Below are 23,490 nucleotides of genomic sequence, written 5' to 3' on the forward strand. Positions count from 1 at the left end.
AGCAAAGCCAAAGTGCAAAATCAAGAATGCAGTTTTGTGTCGTTCTCTCCAGGCTGTTCTCACAATCAGCAGAATGCACAGCCATGGCTGCCAGAGACTCTACCTTTGACGCACTCAGCCGTCATGACAGTAATAATGAATCCACTTTCATTTCCAATTAAATTCTTCCTAATAGCATTGCGGCTACATCAATTTAGCGACAAAATGCTTTTTAGTCGAGAACATTTGCACTGAGGCATTTAGAGGGATTACGATCGGGCTCATTGCACATTGGCTCCGAGTGCATACAAAGAAGGGCCGATAAGTAAGCAGCCTGAGAAAGATTTTTGCTTGTGCATGCATGTGCAAGCATGTCAGAGCACAAACATCTGCTTTTAAATGTCTACAGCCGTTCTCTATATCTACTCTGTGGACTCTCAAGACACTAATTATGTAAATCTCCAGCTCACTGTGCGCCCCATCTTTTTCTATCACTTTGCTGAGACACAGAGATGCAGAGAAGGTTCGGGCATCACTTCGCTCGTTTGACAGCTGACTGCCGAAGGAAAGACTGGATGCGAGATTATTTTTAAGTTGAAGGCGTCCTCCTCTCCTGTACTTCATTTAATTAAGAACTTCTTTCTAAGAATTCTGCACATTCAGTTGTAACTTGAGAGCAGACGTTGGCAGAAGCGACGTTTCCATTACAAATGTCTGCAAAACTTTGTTGAAATTCCACCAGTGTCGAAAAACACAATTTCACAATTCGGCGTGACAGCTGGGTCGAAGTTTCAGCCGTCTAGCGACTGAGTGGAGGTGAAGTTGAAGACTTTGATGGTCGTTCTGTTGTAGTGTTTCATCCATTTTGTTTAATGCATCAGTGCCACTTCCAGCATAACTGAGAATGAGGAAGAACAATGTTCCTTGATTTGAAAGCATCACCTAATGTAATAAATGTGGGTGGAGAGCTTAAGCTTTGTGTCGCAACTAAAAGCTTTTCCACAGAAGGCATCTGGCATGTCCAGGCATGTCGTTTAGTCCAGCTTGGAGCTGTCTGTCTTAGGGCAGGGACTACTTTCTGGATTTGCACCCTCAGTCCAGAGAGAAGTAGAGCTAGGAATTGGGATTCAGTCGATGCGTGGGCCTGAAACGACTCCCGTTTTTAGCACTACAAAGACTTTTCCTTTACCTCTCCTTTAACCTCCTGCAGCCTCCATGGAGAAAAATGTGTTGCATTTTAATAATTTCACTCAATGTCACAAATTTTCTGTTTTTTCCTTTGCGGTCATAATGTTTTGTCACTTGCCTGAGGCAAGTTCATGACAGAATCTAAAGTGGCTAAGAGGTTTTCTCTTAGAAAAACCGTAAAAGTAGATGGATCTACTTTCACGCTTTTGCCTTTCTTCTCATGTCTTCATCAAACTACAACTGGGGGAATAGATGAAAGATTGGGTTCAAATCAGTTGGAAAGTAAACCAATGCGTGTGCTGCAATTGGTTGTACAGAGAGACAGCCAGAGATGCCCGGAAGGCAATCTGGAGTCTGTATTAATTATGCAAATGATTTAGATTTGCTACTTCATTAAGCAGCATTTTGAACGGGTTGATCACAACGGTGGTAAACTCTGTGTGTTTGCGTGTGTGTATGATTGTATGAGGTCACACGCGTGCTAATTATTGCATATGGTAATTACTGTAAAGACGTTTGGGTGTTATGGATATGGGTATATGTTGAGTTATTTGAGCTGACTGATGTTTATTGTTGATTCTTCTTGAATGAAAGCAACAGCTCAACAGTGATGTTCAGAGGGAAACACCCTCAGAAGGTAATTTGTTGCAGATTTGATTAAAAACAGTAGGCGGGGGCAGAGCTCAGCTGAACTTTTACAAATCTTGATGATTCTTCTGTCAAGCTGTGAGGCTGTTTCTGTAAGACCTGTCAGAGAAGGAAGAACCTGATCAAAACAGTGTGTGACCACTTTCCCAAACATGGAATGATGCCAAACTAATGATCCTGTGCAGGATTAGAGCAAAGATGGCCTGTGGATTCTCCAAAGCACTTTAAGGGAGGAAATAAAACGGTGTGGAGATTTATATATTTATTTACTATTTACTGTCAGCTTCCATCCCACACATTAGACTACTTTTACATGAGACCCTTGCCTGGAAATTGTTGATATTTTTGCATATTAATTGGGACAGACAGATTGAGTCAGTTGTAGTTGTCATGCCAGGCCACTATAGGGCGCTGTGACTTCAGGATGTCATCAAACAAGCATGCACTTAACAGCAACCCATCTCTGTCTCCCAAGAACAAATTGCTCAGATAACACATAAATGCCTCGTCAAAAATTGTGCTAACTGAACAGGTTAAGAAGTTACAACGGCGTTTTAGGGTCACTGTTGACAGAAAAAGAGTACGAGTACATTTATGGCAAAAAATAAATAAATAAAAAATCTGAAATTTTGAGATTAAGCTCAGAAATTTTCTAGAAGAAAAACCCCAGAAAATTTTCTGAGTTTCAAAAGCTAGAAATCTTTGACTGTTGAAACTCAGAAATTTCATTTTTTATTTTTGGAAACTTTCTGTGATTCATTTCAAAATTTCTTATCTTTTTCTTGCAAAATTTCAACTTTTGGAGCTCAAAAATGTCCCTCTTTTTTTGTTTAGAAATTTTGTGCAATTAACCTCAGTATTTCAGGGGGTTTTTTTTCTTACAATTGTTCAACTTTGGGAGCTCAGAGATGTCCTTGTTTTTTCTATTAAATTTCGACGTTTTTGACTTAAATTTACCTACAATGGCCCTAACACGCCGTCGTAAATAGCACAACGGTACGGAAAAGTTTCACTTCGGTCTGCAGCTCTCAGGGTTGTTTGCTGACTCAAACTACACAAAGCCAGCAAAACTGGCTCATTTTTATTAAGCAAGAATGTAACTGTCAACCAAAGACGGAGCTCGGCATTCCCCGGTTGTTCTTGTTCAATGTAATCTAAATGAGCAGAAATAAGATGGTGAGGATAGAAGTGCGGCTGTCAGAGGACCCGAGCCGTTTTACATTGACTCTCCCCACATGCCTTTAATTGATTAGTATTTGTTCTCAGTCTGATCAACGCTGCAGCTCCGTCTCTCCGCCTGCCGTCTTCCTCCTGAACGCGTTGTTCGTGTGAGTCGAGCTGATGCAACTTTTCTCCACAGCAGATTATTCACTAGCATCTCGCGTCCCGTGGACAGGCAGCATTCTGGCGTGAGGGAGTTTGAAATCCTGCTCAACGTTTCTGAAGTGTCTAAAAGCAAGACAACACATAGGCAAAGTTTTGTTTTGTTTTGGGAACATGAACAGGGATTTTGTGTTCAAAGCAATTTATTCTGCAAGTTTTGAGTTTGTTCTGTTGGCCACATGCAGGTGCATCTAGGTAATGAGAACACAACTGAAAATGTTATTTGAAAGAGAGAGCGTGATACCTGGACCAGGAAGAAAATGCTTTAAAGTCACTTTTTCAGCCAATTCTTTCAGTTTTACTTGTTTTTGTCTCTTATTTCCTTTAGTAACCACCATAATGAAATAAATGATTGTCAATGCAGAGCTTCATTATCTCTCTTTAGCTGCCTTTATGAATTCTGGTTGTGGCACAATACGGCCTTTTAATGTAATCTGAGTTTACAAACTCTGCATTTTATTCTATTATTTCATCCCATAATTGTTTTAAAAAAACCTTAAAATAGTACAATACGGAATGATATAAACACTAAATTAACTGAAAAAGAAATAAGCTTTAGGATTATAGTTTGTAACAGGATCATTTCTGTGTAAACTACCTGAACCCTTTCATGCAGAGTGGTCACTACAGTGGACAGCTATCTAAAAGCCATTTTCTTGTGCTTCCTGTGGATTTTTATGTTATAAATGCACACAGACCACTGAAGTGGACATTAATGCATCATAAAATATACCATCAACTACTGGCCATCAGCTGCAAATGCAAGAAATTATTTTTGTTAAATACAATATGGCCGACAGACAAAAAAGCATGAGAACCGACCCGGTCCCTCCTTCTACTGTAGACGACTCTTGCAAGTAAAAAAAATATTGTGACATCAGATAACCCCTAAGGAACAATACTACTGATGTATTTTTCAAATAACAACTTTGTATTTGGACAAAATTACAATTGATCACATAAAAATAAAAAATAAAAATATTTTTACAAAAAAATGTTCCTACCTTTTTTATGCCTTAAGAAAAGAATTTTTAAAAATGGAAAAAAAATTCTGACACAAAGGATCATAATTCATGCATGAGAGGGTTAAGGACTTACCGTTAGGTTACTTACGGTACTTATTGAGGCGTTAGGATCAACTTTGGCCTTTTGCTCAAAGCCAGTTTTAGCTTCTGGGAAAGAGGCCTGCAGCAGTAGGCTGAAAGCATCAATGTTACAGCAGTCATCTGAATTCACACACTTCATCTTGTCAGACAAAACAGGAGAGAAAGATTAGGTTAATTTAGGCAATTATATCACAAATAACCCAAATCTAATCCATCCGTCTCCTTTGATGTGCTCTGATGACTTTAGTTAAGGTGAAGATGGGTCATGTTAAGGTAAAACTGTCATAAGAACATAATCAAGTGTTAGAGAACATGTCCTGGCAAGAACGTTCAGCTAAATTAAAACCGTAAAAAGAACGAACAAATTGATCGTAAATAAACATGGCATGAAAAAAAGAAGAAGTCAATAACAGCAAAGCTCTGCTGAGGTGTACAGGAAGCCTCAGCTTCCTGTGGCTCCTTTAATAGCAGCCTTCACCAGACCAGTGGTTAGGTCTGGTCGCTTAGTGACGTATGGCCACTAAAGCCACACGTTGGTACTTTAGACAATGCTAGACGGAGCTAAGTTTTGTTAAAAAGAGATAAAACACGTCAGCAAAAAAAATAGCATAAACTGTCCAAACAGCTGCACTGACTTTAACTTGATAAAACACAGCAGACTAACAGTAAGAGCAATTCTAGAACTGTCCGTTCAGATTTCTGTCTTTGGTTGAGGCTTTTCATATTTGGACAGTTTTTCCCTCTGGTTTTAGATGTGCAGTTTGAAGGATTTTTTTGCTTTTACTATTTTACGCTGAGACACTGGAGCAGCAGATTAGCATATCTAAAGCTCAAACTATGCATGACCTTTGACCTTCAGAGGGCTTGAAAAGGACGCTTCCTGGATGCAGAAAGAGGAAGTTGAAACCAACTCTATCGATCGTAACGGCCGTCTCTCTGCCCGGCTTTCTAACCAGGAGGTCGGACAGAAACTTAAAGAGTGGCAAAAGCAAACGAGGTGGACTAGCAGTTCTTACCAACATCTGATGGTGTCATCCAGAACATTTTACAGTGGAGTTTCATCTCTGCTGCCTGGAAATTGAGGTTTTGGCATTTCATGACAGTCAAACCACAAAATCTTAAGTATTTTTGGTCTATTTTCTAGTGTAAATATCTTCGAGCACTTGGAAAAAGACAAAACTAACTTAGAAGTAACTTTTCAGCAAGATATAACTCATTTTTTAGTCAATAATTCCCTAATATTGATTTTAAAAAGTACTAGTTCCACTGGAAGATTGTTTCACTTACAAGACATTTTCCCATAAGTGAAATAACCTGTCAGTGGAGCCAAAAAAAATTAATAAAAGTTTTTAACCTAAAACAAGCTCCAATATCTTGCTGAAATGTTACTTGCAAGTTAGTTTTCCCCAATTAGGATAAAATACTTTTAGAACAAAAATGATTTGTCCCTTCTGCAATAGCCATTTTAAACAAGGCTGCAGTTGCATTACTCCTTTTCTTAAGGATTGTTTTACCTTGGTTTTTGGATGAATCTGGATTTTATTAGTAGTTAAGTCTGTTTGCATCTATAGAATAGCAGCTCATGGCTTGTGAATTTCCTCCAAACAAGGTCCGGCTTCAAAACCTACTCGATACCGTCTTTCTAATTAACTTTTTTCCTTCCAGTAAACTTTCCAACGCACTGGTTCTTCAGCAGGTTGCTCACACTCCTTTGTGGAAGGTAACGAGACTCGTCAAGGCACTCTTATATTTAAGGAAACAGACAAAACAGTTTCTGTAATGTTTTTATTGGTTTTTACAGACTTTTGTCACAAACAAAGTCAGTATAACCATGTTTTAGTTCAGTACATACTTAGCAATTCATTTAAGAGCAACCTAGAGGACAGCAACCGTTTCGTAGCAGAAAAGCAGAAGCAGTTTTGACATGCAGCAAAACAGGCGGGGTCTCGAAGCAAATCCAAGGCAAGGAGATTTATAAGCAGCCCCATGAACAGGTTTCAACTCTAACCCCCGTTTACCCATCATTCTCAGCACCCAGAGCCCATCATCAGATCCAAGAAAGCCAATGCAGTGGAAAAAGGAGTTATGCTTTGAGAAAAAAGAAGAAAAACAAACTCACTCAAGGGGAGAAATTTCATTTTCATGTTCTGTTAGCAATTTTTCAACAGGTTATTATTTCAAAATTGCAACATTCAAGTCTTTCTAGTAACCCAGCATGGTGATTGGTCAAAAAAGAAGGAAAGGAAAATAAAGATTTCAAACTCATTAAATGTCATTTGATATGTGAGTAATAGGCCTAAACATGTTTAAGAAGAAATAGTTTGGTCAATCAATGAACAGGCTACATATTCTATTTATTTATCTTAATGAAACATTAGAACCTTGCATTTTAATCCATCTAATTTATCACAGCGCAGTTACTGTTCAAAACACTGGCCACATGTAGGAAAACTGTGGAAAAATGAACATTACTGATCTGTTACGGTTTGTTTTGTTTAAGTTTAAGAGGCAGCAGAATTTCAGATGCATATTTTAGTGCTAACCTGACAGAACTTAACTTCTGGTCAGAACAGTGTTACATGATCCAAGCTTAACAACTCCCCCAGTGCTTGGTCCCTAAGGGAAGCTATTATGTGTCACTTTGCTGACAGACAGACAGGCCCAAAGAAGAGAAAATACATTCCCAAAAACATGGGAAGAAAAAGATTAATGGAAATCACCAGGCAGACAAAACGAACCTCCAACAAACAGACCAAAGCAGTGGTAAGACAGAGGTTGATTGGAGTAAATGGGGTGAGGGCGTCTTCTGTCAGGGGACCACTGCATCCATCTGCAGGTCCGCTCATCCACCTGTCCAGCCGCTTTCCTTACTTGGGTCCTGCAGCTTTGAGCAGCTCCCGAATGGTGTCGCTCTCACAGTCAAAGGCAGATACGCCATCTGGTGATTTTATGTGTTTGTCAGCTCCCTGCAGAGGTAAAGGGACAGGAATATTACATATAGGGACACAGAGTCCTACTTGCATCTAATCATCTTATTTCTGACGGCGCATCCAAACACTTCAGGTGAACAGAAATCTAACATGAGGAGGGATTATAACCAAACAGCTGATTGCACACATAAGTTGTGCCATCTGCACGATGGGATGTAAGGAGAACACAAAATTTCATGCACTTGCCATAGATTTACAACCAACTAATTTACGTGATTAAATGAGTAATCTGAATTTTTAAAAATTATCACATCTGGCAGATTTTCATTTACCCACTCAGGATTTTTGGAATATGTATGATGCAAATAAACAATTTGTATTTTAAAATAAGAAAATACATATTATATGGCCTAAAATTCAATAACAGAATTCCTTTAGTGAAGACTTATACTTCAAACGTGAAAAGTTCAGCTTGACTTAATATCAATACAGTGAAGGGCTGATCTGATAAACTGATTAATAATTGATTTTTAATTTTTTTTTTTACACACAATTTGAACCAGGGAGCTAAAACATTTACAGATATCTTTTTTTTTTTTCTGAATGCAAAATGTATATTTTTTGAAGTTTCTGCTCTAAGTGTTCTTTCTGGAAATTGCCTTTTTTGATTCTGCATACTGAAGTTTATGATTTCTAATTGATAGTTAAATGAGTTGATTATTTTAATAATTGATTCCGCTTTTATTGCACATCTGTCTTTCTGCACTGGTACAGCCCATGTACATTATTATTGTTAATCATTTATTTCTACATACATTCCTAACACTAAGAGCTTTTTGTGTGAACCTTTCTGTGACTACTGTTGCACCAGAATTTTCCCTTTGTTGGACAATAAGCGCCATTTCTATTTTATGACAATTAGTATCTGGAAATACTTAAATCTAAATATTCAAACCTAGATGTTGCTTTTGTGATTTTCCAAGCCATTATCACGCTGATAAAACATAGAACAGCCATAGTGCCATTCAGTGACAGGTGACAGAGTGTTGGGATTTTGTTAAACATAGCCTGGTCACTCCTGTCTTGGCTGCTTTCTTCAATTCAGTGGCGAATGGCCCCCGGCATTTATATAAGCGGTCCCAGGCTATTTAACAAAGGCAACACAAACAAGCCTTCACTTTTATTCTTCTCCGACTCAATCACTAAGGACTTGCTTGTCGGTCCGTCTTAATCCAAACAAGACACGTAAAACTGCGAGAGATGTAAAGGTCCAAATCCATTTAAGCCCACAGCAATAACGGGATCAATGTGAAAAAGCAGAGTGGGGACGCGATCGTTTGGAGAACCAGAAACCCTCATACGACAACGGACAGAGAGCGAGAGCTGAATTCAGCTGCAGTAACAACAGATGTAATGGGTGACGTGGGGAGGAGCATGACGCCTCACCCTGTTAACACCGGGGCTTCCAGATCGCAGGCAGACAAGAGTTTACCGTTGCGTGGCGGAGCAGGGCATCGACAACAACGGGACGGCGTGGTGCCGTGTCGTCGCCGGAGTGCAAATTCCCCATTTCGGGAGCAACAGAGCACGTCCAGAGTTGGGAGAGATTTAGCAGGGCTGGATGCCCTGTCAGATCTACATCTCTAATTGGTGAGGAGATGAAAGACGGAGCAAAAGGGACTTTTGCCAATTCATTCACACTTCCTAGAACCACGCACCTGTGAGCGCTCTAGTTAGGTTAAGTTACGGCCTTATAATACTTGAAGCATGACAACTCCTTGTATTTTCTTTCTAATTAAACAAAGAAAATTTATACAAATGTGCAGATCTGTGAGAAGAAAGTTTTTTTTAAAAATCCCTAAATGCATTTTGTCAACCTTGCAAACATTTACAAAGGTCGTCTCTGTGTCAACAGGAGCTCTAAACTAATTGATCTAGGCTCTAAAGTGAAAGATGTGCTGGAATCAGTTTATAGAAATGCTTTTTTAACTAAACATCGTACGGTAGTGATACAAACTGAGTGGGGATGGAACTGATGTGGCTGAAAAACATCCTAATATAAGTGTTTCACATCAGGTCCCTCATGAGCAAAGGCCTACAAACTACATTTTTAAGTAACTTTTCAAAGAAAAAAAGTAAGTACAGAGTGAGTTTTCAAATAAGTTTTCTTAAAACTGTAAAAGATTCCATAGTTTATGAAATATTCTAAAAAAAACCCCAAAAAACAAGAACAGAGTGGGAAATGGAAGCTTCCACTACAGACTGTTAGGAGTGAAGCTCTTTAAATTTCAAGAGCAGCAGCATTATCTTTCCTGTACTTTAAAAATACTCAGAAGGTTGCCTCTGTGCGATTCATCTTACCTGAGACAGGAAGGATTCCTGGACAGAAACCGAAATACATTTCCTCTGATAATGTCTGTGTGCTCTCCTGATATAAGCTGCAGCCTTATCCGCCTAGCAAACACTCGTTAGCCAGTGTAAACACAGTGATAAGGTGGCCGTTGTGTCAGTAAATCCATCCAATTGCTGTTTCACATCATGTACACAGTAACCCAGCTTGGTACGCTCTGCTGAGCTTAGTGACTGAAAGGCAGGACAAAAAGATGGGAAGCAGCTGCATTTCCAACTGTTTTTTTCTCCAGCTCCGGGGAAGTCATTAGTAGCTGGTTCAAAATGAAACCTAGTAACAGACTTGGACCTCATTTAGCAGTATGGATCAACTATCAATACTCTTCATGCTGGGGAACAACAAAGCTGAGAGAAGCCCATCCACCCCCCAACATTGTAATAAGCATGACATATTCTGACACTAACAGCTAAAAACTAGAGTTTTTCAAAAGCCACCCAACTGAAAAAAAAATTCCAATTGCCATTTTGTTTCTAATGAGGTTCAGTATATATATCTGACGTGTGAAGGCCCAAGATGTTTTTTTTTTTTTAGAGAAGTGTGATGTCCAAGCAACAAACAGGTCAGAGGTAAAGTTGTGTTACCATTTAACTTAGAACATTTGACTTAACGCAGTTCAATCCACCATCTGAAAATATCAATAAGACAACTTCTTGTAATGCACTCCAGTCATCTGGCCTTTTTAAAAACACTGGATATCTCTGCCTATTTGAGGCAGAGATATTGCTCAGTATTTGTCAGCTCAACAATTTGGATATTTCTGTGTAAATCATTAGCAGAAAATTCACCAAGGGGTTTCCCCTGACTGTATCGTCAGCCTGGAAGCCACCAGGCTTTACTTACCCCCTGTGTCGTTTATGTAAAATAGGATTATTATTTTTTTATACACCACTAACATCTGTCCAATTTTTCATATTTGCGCATAAAGGAGGAGGAGAAAGGCTGCCATACTTCAGGAATCACACCAGTCATTTTAACGATGCTTATTGGTCCCCCGAAAAATGAAAAAAATCCCAGACATTATCAGCAATCAATAAAATCCCCCTGGAACAAACTTTAAAATAGGATGTTATGCTGTTAGCATTTAGCAATAGCTCGGATGCAGAAGTGAGAGCATTGTGCAACATAATCAATCATCCGGCTGGAACACGGTGAGCTAAATAGTAAAACAATTTAAAGAAGCTTCGAGGAATTTTAATAGTGGAGGTACTCGAATCATTCAGGGAATTGTTACAGCAGTATTCTGTACCACTGGGCTTAGCAGCTTTTCTAGAGGAAACCTGGTTCATCGAATCAGATTTTCTTTCACAAGATCTGCAATATAAAAAAAGAAAATGCATCTTGGGGAGCTGAAATACCTAGACACAAAGCTACTTTGTGCTGGTTTATCAAATAAAAGCCCCAATGCAACAAACTGAAATGTGTTAGTTCCACAAATGAGCATGCTTGCAAAGCTACAATTTTTACAGTTGACATAAAAATTGAAGCTCATCCTCCTATTACAGCTTCTCAAGGACTAATGCACCCTCTCCATACTAACACCACTCACAGTAATGAGCTTTTCTCAAGTTGAATAACGATCCCTCACAAACACTTCACTGCTCAAACTCTATCCGGTCATCAAGAAGCCGGTGGCTAAGTGAGACCAAGTCCGATGAATAAGAATAGACTCCCGGGGCGAGTGCAGCCAAACTGAAGAGCATCATCATCCTGGATCATGGAGCCTCACTGGGTCAGTAACCCAATACTCCTGACCCGCCAAAGAGTCCATTAAGTTTTCATTAAGCCCCTATTGAGTAGAACTGAATGTTCTCCCGTGTATGTCTTTAATTATTGGTCAAGAGCTTCAGTCAAGCTACTTGAAATGCAATATGTGCTTCAGAGTATTGACCTTCCATAACATCTAGGAAAAAGTCAACGATCAATATCTGCTCTTTTTGGAAGCAGAGTCCCACATTGCCCACAAATAATGTGGGCAATGTGGGACTCATGATCACACATCCTGTGTCTGAAATTTAAAGATGAACCAAACATTCAATAATTGAAAAAACAAAAACAACAGAGATCCATATTACAACATATTGAATAAGTAAAAAAGTATTCGACAGGCTCATATTTGGTCGATATTTGTAAAGTCATTTTTGTCCCCAACACTGGTACAGAGAAGAATATAAAACAAAACATGGGTAAATGGTAAAGTCTTTAAAAAGGAAAGATTTCGAGGAATGTAACTTTATATACTAAAACCATTTCTTCCCTGTCATGCACAGTTCCTCAAAGAAATGTATGAATCTGTTTGCCCTTTCATTGCAGACTTGAATTTAGCTGGCTGCTCTCTAGAAACTGTATTCCATATTTATGGCAGACCTCTTACAGCTGGACCACCTTTTGAATAAAAAGCATATTTCATAATTTATTACCAATAGCAGTGCACCATACAGTTAGGGGGCAGGTGTCAACTCCCATGATGCACTGGGAAACCAAGCAATTTCTGTCTACCTAGCCCACAGTCATAATCCAGTATTCTCACTGGGCTCGGTTTTAGTCACTGCAGTGCGATGGCAATCACAGGTGCAACCAGACAGAGCCTCAGAGCTACATCATCGACTGTGCTGCTGTGTATTCGATCTGTTATTCTCATGTTGCGACAGCAGCGAGGTTTTCACAGTGCATAGGCGTGAATGTCTTAAGATCTGGTCCCTGTAGTGACCGTTTACCTTTGAGCTGCCTGGATTATAATCCTTGTTGTTGGGAACAAAGATGGTCACTAGAGGAAAACCTGTTGGGATCACTTAAACCTTGATCACCCCAGTTCAGATGAGCAGTGCTCACCTCTTGTGCTACCAATTGCTTTGACTTAGAGGTCAGCAAATGACCAGCACCTGAAGCTTTAAGCGTAATACTATATACAGTGTAATGAACAAATCATACACTACATGTACTTTGATTATGTACAGATGTGTAGTTCAATTTGGAATGCTCAGAGAATGTCCTGAATTGAATTGTGCCATGGTGATGGAAAAGGTTTTGCTCAAAGACATGATTGTGATGCTGATCAATCGTAAGTGCTACCTGGTCACAATCGTCCTTCTGCAGAACCTTTAAAGGTCAATAAGTGGTTGGTGGGGTAACCACTAACTCTTGATGCCAACAGTCAATCCGCCCTTTGAAGCAGATGTATAGAAGGTACAAATCCGCCATCTTTAAAGCAAGTTAATTGTAATTTTTCTGTGGTTGGAAGAAAGTTCAAATACCGGCCATCAAAATGATGCAAAATTGATTATTGCAATAACTGAGAATTTATTTTGCTGATGTCTTTTAAAAGAGAAAATGCTGGATAAAAAAGTAATTAGTCATGTTTTATCATTCTTTCATTTTAATATACTGAGCATTGGCAACTTTTTACTGGAAAACAGGCATGGACACACACATTAATTAAACTTAGCCAAATACAGCAACGGTTTTCAACGAGACTTCAGCATTTTGTAGACCAACAACAAATTTTTTTTTAAATCAGAACATTAGAAAACTACGCTCCTTCTGATTAAGGAAACATTTTTTCAGACCAACAGTTATTTGTTCTTTTCTTCTTGATTTCATTTAAATATTTCATGTTTAATATCTGAGCAGGTAAAAAGAACATTCAAGTTCTTTAATGTCCCCCTAAGTACTTTCAGCTTTGTTGTGTTGACCAAAGGTGCTTAAAGTTTCAACAACACTGCTTAGAAAGACTTGGAGAAAAATGTCCCCCTTTATTATCTAACATTTAATAAGTTTAAATCCATGAAACTTGACATAAATAAAGTATCATTTACCAATGACACTTTATGACAATAGTTGTAAACATTCATAAAGACTCCTTCATGTTCATGACAGATGTTATGTCATGTTTATGACAGCGTCATGTCAGTCTTATGTACACCCCTTCAAAATAAAAGGGTTACCAAATTTATATATTACCAAGTTTTGAGTCTCCATAATCAGAACAGCAATATTCTTCCACCTTTATGTAACAGGTGACTGTTTAGTTTACTAAGCTGCCTTCTTTTTAAGAAGAGGAATGATTGCGAAAGGTGTCTTCTTTCACTGGCTCTTCCTTCACTCTGATATAACCAAGATAAACAGGAAATGTGTCATTTCTTGACTCTTACACATCATTCAGTCAAACATTCAGGTAAGACAAAAACAAAGGCATACTTTAAAACCATTCACTGAGAAATGGCAGCTTCGTATTTGATCGTATGAATTTATATCCCATCATGATGGCGTTATATTGGGCGCTTATTATGAGGCATATTATTGCAGCCGAAGCCAGCTGCAACCTGCGCCAATCACAGCTGCAATTTCTTAAATCTACAACTCCAGTAAGAACATGACAGAATACTGAAGGTTCTAAGATTTACAGCAAAGACTGGAGAAAGGCGGATGAAAGAAGACGTTTTGATGAAGGCTATATTACCTTAATAGTGCTACTAGACAATAACAGCAGTATGTTTTAGGTACTTTCTCACAAGAAAACCGGTTAATGGGTGGTTCGGCTTTACTCCAGGTAGTGAGCTTTTCCATTATACAGTCTGTTCCTTGCAATTGTGGGTGGTACGTGAGCGTGCAGAAAGCTGACCACAGCGGCTCCAAGTTTTCAGTTACTTAAATCACGAGCCAATCAACGAATGTGATCAGCTGTCAAACTTTTTCGGTGCCGTACCCGGCTCGGTCCTGCTAGTGCTACCCCTGAAGAGGGTACGAAAATCTGAGAACGGTCAGGCAGAGGCGCGCTGGATTTGCTAATGGAAAATGAATCAGGCCGGTGCTGACCAGGACCGCGTTTAGTGAAAAAGCGCCTTATGTGGCCCTCTTTGAGCATTCTAGCATAGCCTCCACAGAACTGTGTTAAAGGGCCTTTTGTCTACCAAGTTACCTCATCAGCACTCACTGTGGACTGTCTGACACGTCAACAATCATAGAGTGAAAGACACTGGGGATGCATATTCATTTATGAATAGAGAAATTGTGGCACCAACCTTTTCCAAAAGGATCTTGGCACATTCCTTGTGATCCTCAAAACAGGCATACATTAGTGGAGTGAGCCCGTGCTTGTCTGTGGCCTGTGGAAACAAAACAAGGCAAAAATCTGTTGTTTTTCTTGAAGTCACCACTATTATACACATAGTTGGTTGTAAATTGTGTTAACACATGTCAGTTATTAAGATTTCCATCTGTGTATTGGAACCTGTAGAAAAAATACATTTAGGACAGCATAGCAACTCCAGACATGAAGCCAGAACCTCAACGGAATGGTAATTTTTATTTAATAATAGCCCAGTCAAACCAAACAGCCAAATATATGAAAATTTGTGTCAATAAAACACTACTGACCCACACTCTTTAATTTATGGCAGTTTAAATATTCTTTTGCAACAAGTATTGATTTAGAAAAAAAAGGAATCAAGCTACAAACTTGATCCCTTGTGGATATAAAAGAACCTACAGGTTAGAGGTCAGATAGTCAATGTCAAAATGTATTTATAAACAGGTTAAAACTGTCCAAAAGTGCCGTGAAAATGCTTGGAAAAGGAAGCAGAAGAGAGCCACAATTTTTCAGTGGTTAGACAGTAGGCAAATTCATCCAAAATTGCATGAGATGCAGTGATAGCGTCACTTACGTTGACATCTGCTCCTTTATGAAGAAGGTATTTTATCATATCTACTTGGCCGAAGTCTGCAGCGTAATGAAGAGGCTTCCTCCCTTCCAGGGACTGATTTACATCTTCCCCCTGAAAACGAGAAACGGATGTTATTCGGCTTAGATCGTAAAACAGAAGCAAACCATTCACATTCAGCAATGTAGCAAGGCCCCACTGTGCTTAATGGGGTCTGTACCTGTTGTTGCTAAAGGTTTATATGAATAAAAGCAAGCATTTCCTGCTTTTATTCATATAAAAAAGGAAACAGGAAACAGCAAAGCATTTTCCTGCTTTGCCATTTCTGTAACTCAACCTAACTTTGCTTCCTACAGACAAACCAAACCCAACCATGAGATGCTTCCTCTTTCCTTGACCCAACTAACCACAGAGAGATAAATCATTTGGTCCTCTGCAACAAAACCACTGAAGTGTGACATCTTTTGTTTGATTATTCTGTTGAAAATAAAGGTAAATATGGCTACACTTACCAAAGATGCAATCTCTGTAAAATAATTAACACATACGGGCAGAGAAATGTTGATTAATATCAGTTAATACAAGAGGTTCATATTAAAGTACCCGGGCCAGCGTTATTTCAGATATCTGATTCAACTGAGACACTAAAAAGGTAAATATCCATTTATTCAGATGCCAATGAAAGCTTTATTGTAACCCATTGGGTTCAATAAAGTTTGAATTAGCATTTGTCATAGTCAGTCAAACAATCCGTTATGAAGAGGAAAAAAAAAACCATGAACAAGTCAAGACATCCAAACTTATCAGATCATGTTAAGTTAAAGTATGTATGATTCACTGCTTTCTCGACGGAGAATTAAATCCTGGCTTTCCAAAACCTTAATACAAGTTAGATCTTTGTCAGTGTTTTTTCCACACTATAAATGTGATTTCTATCAACACTGTTTTTACTGGAGAAAGGAACTTTAGTGTTTCTGTGCATCATGTTTTCATTGGTGTGGGCGGATATGCAGATTTTAAAACCCAGTCTTCCAGCAGCGGATGACATTCCAGCAGGTGCAACAGTTGTGGAATGGCTACAATTTGTGGGAACACTTTAGGGCACGTTTTGCATAAAAACCTGTTCTGTTCTACGAGGTCTGAATAAAATTCAAAGAACCAGTGCCCGATTAGAAAAGTGGTGTTTCACCTCAAAGCACCACTTTCAGCAGACAGCGACGCTAAATTTGAGATGGATAAGCCCACCGTCCTGCAGGCGACAGCTGGGATCCCCGCCCACCAACCTCAACAGACACCGTTTAGTGTTGGGCCCGTTTGTCTGATTAGCCAGCTAGCTTTTGGCTACCACATTTAACAGCTTAGCAATCTCCTAAAAACGTAACGTACTTCCTAAACCAGAACTGTTAAGTCCAAACAATGAATTCATTGGTGGTGCTAGCACTTCTCATCAGTGCTATTGTTGGCTTGCAAAACCAACAGGTTGCTTCAAAGTAATTATTGTGTCTGCTGGCCAAACTAAACACGGGCCACACCGAAGCCTCGTCTCTATCTATCGTTTAACACATATGAACAATATTCAGCTATTAAAAAAAAAAGTCAAAGTACAGACGCTGTTTGCTAGCTAGCTAGCCGGCTAGCAAGGCTACAGAGCCTTTTTTTTTTACTTTTCGGAAGAAGCTCGGCTCAAAGATGACACTGACTTAACAGCCTTCTTACCGTTTTCAAAACGCCTTGAACTTCGTTCACTTCACCGTTTTTCAATGCCCATATCACTCGAGGTTGGTCCATCTTGCGTACAGCACCTTCCTTGTTATGCAGTAAAAAGTTAGCTCGCTAACGGTGGACTGACGCTCTACTGGTCGCCGCTGTGACTAAATCCAAGGAGATGGTCTGAAAACAGAGTTGCTTAAAAACACAGCGTGACAACGTTTACTGAAGTGTGCTAACGCAAATGCTAACTACAGAAGTTCTGAAAGACAAAAGTGGCAAAGAGGGATCCGCCTTTCTGCATACCAGAAATGTTTCCGACGCCGTTACCCGGAAGGTAACGTCTGAGGTGGCCTTCAGGTGCGCATGTTAAATTGAAATATTCACAAGTTTCTCACAAATTTCTCAAATCCCACTGCTTAAATGACGTTCTCTGTAACAATAACATATTTTGGTCACGTTTGAAACATACAAACACAGTCATAAAATAATAAATAGATGCTTGACGTAGCTATTCCAACACACGACACATGCAAAAGAGCCACAAATTCCGATGTGGTTTGAAAGCATTTGAACATTTCAGAGCTCTAGTTTTGTAATGTCCAGTATTAAGGCTATGTTGTAAAACTATGCTTTTATGTTCTACAAATTTCACTGTTTAATACAAGAAAAAAATAACGAGCAACATGTTTTAACCCTTTAATAAAACTTGTTTCTAAATACTAAATAAGAATGCACAAAAAGTTGAAATTGTATTTATTTCACTGGAATTATTTGAGGTCTGAGCAGCTTCTGCACTGGTGATTTCAATGAAACATTTATTTATTTATTTATTTATGCATTTAAATAAATGTGCTCAAATTATAGGTTGTTGTTCAATGACTTTTTTCAGAGTGAGATGAATTTATCTGAAAACATTTTTACCAAAGCTACTAAAGGTGGTGTGCTGTTGCCTTTGTTTCTTCAAGCAACCGCAGAAATTATTTCTCTGTGGAACCACGACAGTTTTCTGACAAAGTCATGTCTGTAGACTCACAGGGCATTAAGGCAGTTTAAAAAATATATATATTTAGACTTGGTCCTTGGATACAAAGAGTTTTCTGAAATATCGGAATGTATAAATGGAAAGGTGCATGATGGAATGCCAAAATTTAGTTTTATAAATCTCTTACAATTCTGAGCTGTATAAGAGAACAGACATAAAGGGAGGTGAATTGTTTTGCTTCTGACATTCAATACAGAATCAGGACGTTCACAAAAAAAAAAAAGGAAGACAATTTATTAGTTTTAACATCTCACATTTTCTTTCATTCAAGTCTACAATATAAACACTATAAATGAATGGTGTTGCTCCTTCAGTGTGAAGAAGCAATCCCATTTTTACAAGAGGATCATGGTGTAATCCTGACAGTTTTTCCTCCTTGATCCCTCTGAAATGAAATCTTTAGAGCCTACAGGTGAACGTACACTGCAAACTCAACAAGAGCAGTAAAGCATCTACTGCATGTACCAGTGTGTGCAGGAAAGATAGAGACAGCCTCATGAAAGGAGTTACTGATGGTGTTTTAGCAGCGCATGGCTTGTGCATCGTAATTTCCAAGGCGCTGAAGGAACCAAAGCGTTCAGTGCAGCAGATGATGGCAGTGTTCACTACAAGGGCCGTATCTCTTGTCAAATATGCCAGGTAAAGAGCTGCCCAGTCAGTCTCTGATGCAATAAATCAGCGGCAGAGACTTTGTAAGACGAGGAGGAATACAATCTTTACATAACACCGGTGCGTAAATATCAAGGGCAAGAGCGACACAGAGTTCTTATTTTAAAGGTAATGACTGTCAACAACTTCTCTAGAGGTTGAAATACAGGAGATGACAAAGAGTTGTTGTGCACTATCAGAACGCAAAATCAGCAGAACATATAAAAAAAACAATTCTAATTGATATATAATGGATAACTCAGACAAATCATGAGGAGAATAAAAATGCTACTGATGACACTTAAGAGCTCTCCTGTCCTCTTCTGAGCAGCTTCACATGCAGGTATCATAGCCGGGCAGCTGAACTGCAAACACGTATTAATCTCTTCACTGTAAGTGTAATGAATTCTCCGGCTTGTTGCAGATTTTACGCCCTACTGGTTGTAGGGGTAAAAATGATTACCGGCCAGCTTGTTATGCTAATGAGGCGTATATAGGCACTCAAAGACTTACTGACATTGGAATCAACTGCAGCTCAATAAAGTGCTGAGCATTTCGTGGCATACTCTCAAAGTGACACCTTACTGAAACTTTAAAGGACAACTGACAACATGAAGAGTGAATAAATGACGTTGTAAATATTAAATAGAGAAAATACAGTCCCTCTGAAATGTATTCACACTCAAAGGTTTTATTTTTAACAAAAAATAATTTTAATGTCAAAGTGAATGACACAGTTTGTCAAAGTAAGTCAACTAAATAATATGTAACATGAAATAAGTGATTGCATAAATATTCAACCCCTTTAAAATGGCTGGCCTAATTCGGCAGAGGTCCAGCCAAGTGGTACTAGAACTGGTTCTGGTTCTGCTCTTCATCCCCAGAGCCAGATGTGGGGAAGCAGCATTCAGCTTCTGTGTGCCACAAATCTGGAACAAAAATCTGATGTGTAACGACGGCACTTCACACTTTAATTGTTGACGGTGTGTTCTAGGACTTTGTGTTTTTATGATGCAAAGCACAAATTTGATTGATTGATTGATAGATAAAAGTCTCACAAAGACTGAACTGGAGGTCACCTGAGTTCAGTGAGTGTATCTCTTGTAGTATAAAGACACCTGTATCTGGAAAGTCTATTCACTGGTTTATATGTAATACTGTCTACTATTACAAAATGAAAACAAAACAACACTCCAAGCAAGGAAAGATTATTCAAATAATTATCAAATAAATAACAGTTCCAGGGGAAACTGTAAAAAAAATACTAAGTATGTCTTTCGGATTATTATCAAATATTATACCTCTTAATCATATTACGCCGAAGTTTTGAACGAGCGAGATAATGACTAATAAAAAAAAGTTCATGATAACTTTCACAAGGCGTTATGCACTTTTATAAAATCCATAGTTGTAGGAACTGTATTAAAACCTTCATTGACAGCTCAAAGTATTTAAAATAAGTTTGAAGACAATGATGCATTGCACTGTGCAGATAAGTTTCGGTATAACTTTATAATATTCAGCCTGCACATAACCTCTGCAGTAAGTCAATTAGAGCCTTCTTCATATTTCATAAGAATTTTATCAAATCATTCTCTTTAGTTCTGGGGATTAGAAATGGTGCTTTAAAGTTTAAAGGGTACATTTGGAGTTAATGACCAGGCGTGAGTGAGGAATATCAAACAGGGAATAAGAAGGACTTTGTCTATCCCAACCTTCAAGTAATTTTACTTAAGCTTTTAAAAAATTTAGGATACCGTATATATTTTTCACTTCACTGGATTGCTGAAGATCTTAAATTTAAGATTAAAATCTGTATGCAGCACACCTTGGCCACACTGTACACTTATTCTATGTTGAGACTGAATTAAATAATTGATTTATCTTTTATAATTCATTTATTTATTTGACCTGGTCATGAGGTTTTTCATTTAATACATTCATGGAGAAATGCCAACATTATTGATTTACCATTTAAATTTATCTTAATCTCTGCATGTTTTCCCAAAACTTGGCTAAATCAGCTTTAAGCTTCTCTGTTGTTTTTCCAAACAAAAGGTGTGATCTCTTCATGCATTCTCTCTACATGTCTCTCGACACCATCCCATTTGAAGTTGCATTGAAGGATAATCGATATCCTGAAGCGGCTTAATCCGTCAGTCTGGACTGCCATAGTTAAATATAACGTAATTAATGTGCCAAAAGAGACACAAGCCCAGCATAATCTTAGGAACACACTGAGATATCTCCAAATGTCAAATGTCTGTTATGCTCTTTACCTAACCTGTACAGTCAATGACACACTGAAACCACAACAAAGCTTCTTTCCCCGTCACCGATCTGTTCCTATCAACATGTCTGTATAAACTCAGTGATCCACACGTCTAAAATAGCTCGCATGTTCCTTCAGAGTGAAAGCTGTGCCTGTTTGTAAGAGCCAAGCTGTTCAAGGTGAATATTTATGCCGCTGTTCAAAAACACTTGAAGAGACAGAAAAGCTGAAGGCAGCAGCAGCAAATATTAATGTTAAATGAAGCATTGAGCTTCCTATAGAAAACCGTAGTTTGCCCGGCATTGCACAAACGCAGGTGTCTTGCTATGTTAAAGTTGTAAAACTTGAAAAAGGAGAAAAACAGGTTGAACTTTCATGGTTTCAAAGTTCACAATGGAAAGACGGAAACTGTTTGCGGAAGGCATGCGGTAATGTTTCCACTTAATTTAACTTGAGAGACAACTGAAAAGAAAACTTAAGTGTTTTTAACTTTTGCAACACAGACAGAATAAACATGGAGGACAGTCCCTTTGTCTTCCAGTTGCTATGCAGATACCCTCTGCCCCTCCCTTTTTATTTTTTTTTTTTATTTCAGCCTTACTAAATAAAAATAAGGCAGTGTAGGTGATTACTAGTTTCATTTTACAAACTATGTCCAGCCTTTGAAGATATTTTTGTCAAACAGCAAGTATTTCAGCCTAAGGACAGATTAAAAAAGTTAAACATCCCTCCTTCAGCCTCAGTTCTTTGTTTTAGCTGTAATCTTGTTCTTATACGTTCTCTGATGCATCACAGATTTAATTTAAAGCAGAGTTAGAAATGAAAGCAATTTCTGTTACTATGCAGTGACATGTCACCCATGATTGATTTAGACCTCCAACCTTTCAATCACAGCTGGCCTGTTGATCTCTGATATTGCACATAGGGAAAATCTAGCTGCTAAAAAAAGGAATGAATGATGATAGAAAGGAGAAGCATCATCTGGTGTTTCAACTTTGTAATGTAAAAACTTTAGATGTTGAATGTTCAACTACAGCGCCTTGCAAAAGTTTTCATAAATCTTAAGCTTTTTTTTTTTTAAAATCTTGTCACAAACTTCTGTATATTTAATTGGATCAACACAAAGAAAAGCCTAACTGAAGCCGTCATGTAAGAAAAAGGGGCTGACTACTTATGCATATTTAATTGATAAACTATTTCTAATTTTCTTTAAGTTTATACTATTTTGGATGAGTCTATAAAAATGCAATACAAGTTTGTCATTCTACTGTGACAAAATGCAACATATTTAAGTATATATTAAAGAAAAGTAATCAAACCCACAACTTCAAAACATTTCTTATGAAATAGAGCTTAAAGCTAGAGAGCATAATGTTAAATAAATTAATTCTCTGTGAATGTTTGAGACAAAATAATATTATGCAATGAGGGAGTTGACAGATAACTGGTTGTCTTTTTTGGGGTAAAATTAAAAATGCATGAAAACAGTCTTCAGATTTTTTGTTGTTGGAAAATGCGTTGTTTTCCTTCCGCTTCACAAAATTGTGCTGCTTTATGTTTCTCTACAATCTTAAACAACACAACACACTGGAGCTGAATGTTGTAACATATGAAACAGCTTAAGAGACTTTAGCAAATCGGCGTAAAGAGGATTTCACATGGAAATATGTGCATATTGAAAAGCTTCTAGAAAGTATCAGTAATAGGCTAAATGCGAGTTCAGAAGCTGTAAGTGAATCATCCTGAGAATCTGAAGTACCTAAGGAGTGTTTCAGATGACACAAACAGCTTTAAATATCTTATTTACTCATCGGCTGAGTCAAAAATCATTCCCAGATTGGGTTTTTGGGGTTTAATGTGCTGCTGTCCTTTAGACCCCTACACTACCACCCTTCAGAAGTCAGGCTAGGGATGCTGGCATCCTAAACGGTTGTGTGGGTATAAGGTAATAAACCAGGCAGAGGACAGGACCAAATGAAAGCAGAAGCACTTTGACCAGAACCGTTCAGCAGTCACTGCCGGCCGGCGTGGGCTTTGAGGTGCAGAGACAGGAAGACATTGCTGTGTCTGAAAATTCACTTTTCTTAGACTTGTTACCAAGAGACCAAGATCATCGCACTAATTCTCAGATGCTTACGACCTCTAATAAATTGAGTAGAAACAGCCGTCGCTGTCCATTGTTCATCTGTTTCCCCCTCCATCATCTGGTCCCCACTTCTATTAGGCAGAGCTCTGTCCCATCATCCATCACTCTAAGGTGTTGTCCACTATTGGCTGCCCTTGATCACCTCTGACTAGCCTTGACTGGAGGCCCGTGCTTTGTGTAGTAGATGTGAGCCCTGATAGGATGTGACAACTTTATTAAGCACAAATCAGGGGGCTGCATTTCCATTCTCTGCTGGACGTGTGAGCAATGTACACCTCAAGCTGTGGTTTTCATCCCAGCAGGAGACTCTGCTTCTCTTTTTATCTCTCCTCCTTCATTCGTGACCCTCAGGTCTTTGAGATCGTCACTCC

The 23,490-nt window shown here is 38.6% G+C and overlaps 1 protein-coding gene across 1 annotated transcript; it reads right to left on the minus strand.

Annotated features, from left to right (window-relative positions):
- Positions 1–6,074: 6,074 nt before the first annotated feature.
- mtpn (myotrophin) lies at positions 6,075–17,342 on the minus strand. The gene is made up of 4 exons (XM_028043988.1): positions 17,018–17,342; positions 15,305–15,415; positions 14,663–14,746; positions 6,075–7,270 (listed from the first exon to the last, which is right to left on the minus strand). Exons 1-4 carry the CDS (start codon positions 17,087–17,089, stop codon positions 7,172–7,174), a joined length of 366 nt encoding a protein of 121 aa, XP_027899789.1. The 5' UTR covers positions 17,090–17,342; the 3' UTR covers positions 6,075–7,171.
- Positions 17,343–23,490: the final 6,148 nt, after the last annotated feature.

Source organism: Xiphophorus couchianus, chromosome 17, assembly GCF_001444195.1.
Source record: "Xiphophorus couchianus chromosome 17, X_couchianus-1.0, whole genome shotgun sequence".
Taxonomy (NCBI): domain Eukaryota; kingdom Metazoa; phylum Chordata; class Actinopteri; order Cyprinodontiformes; family Poeciliidae; genus Xiphophorus; species Xiphophorus couchianus.

Excerpts from the sequence above, each read along its gene's own strand:
- mtpn (XM_028043988.1), bottom strand. The coding sequence starts at position 17,089 with ATGGACCAACCTCGAGTGATATGGGCATTGAAAAACGGTGAAGTGAAC. Across the intron at positions 14,747-15,304 it reads ATAAAGGAGCAGATGTCAAC|GCCACAGACAAGCACGGGCT; the intron begins GTAAGTGACGCT and ends TTGTTTCCACAG. Across the intron at positions 7,271-14,662 it reads CCAAGATCCTTTTGGAAAAG|GGAGCTGACAAACACATAAA; the intron begins GTTGGTGCCACA and ends TTACCTCTGCAG.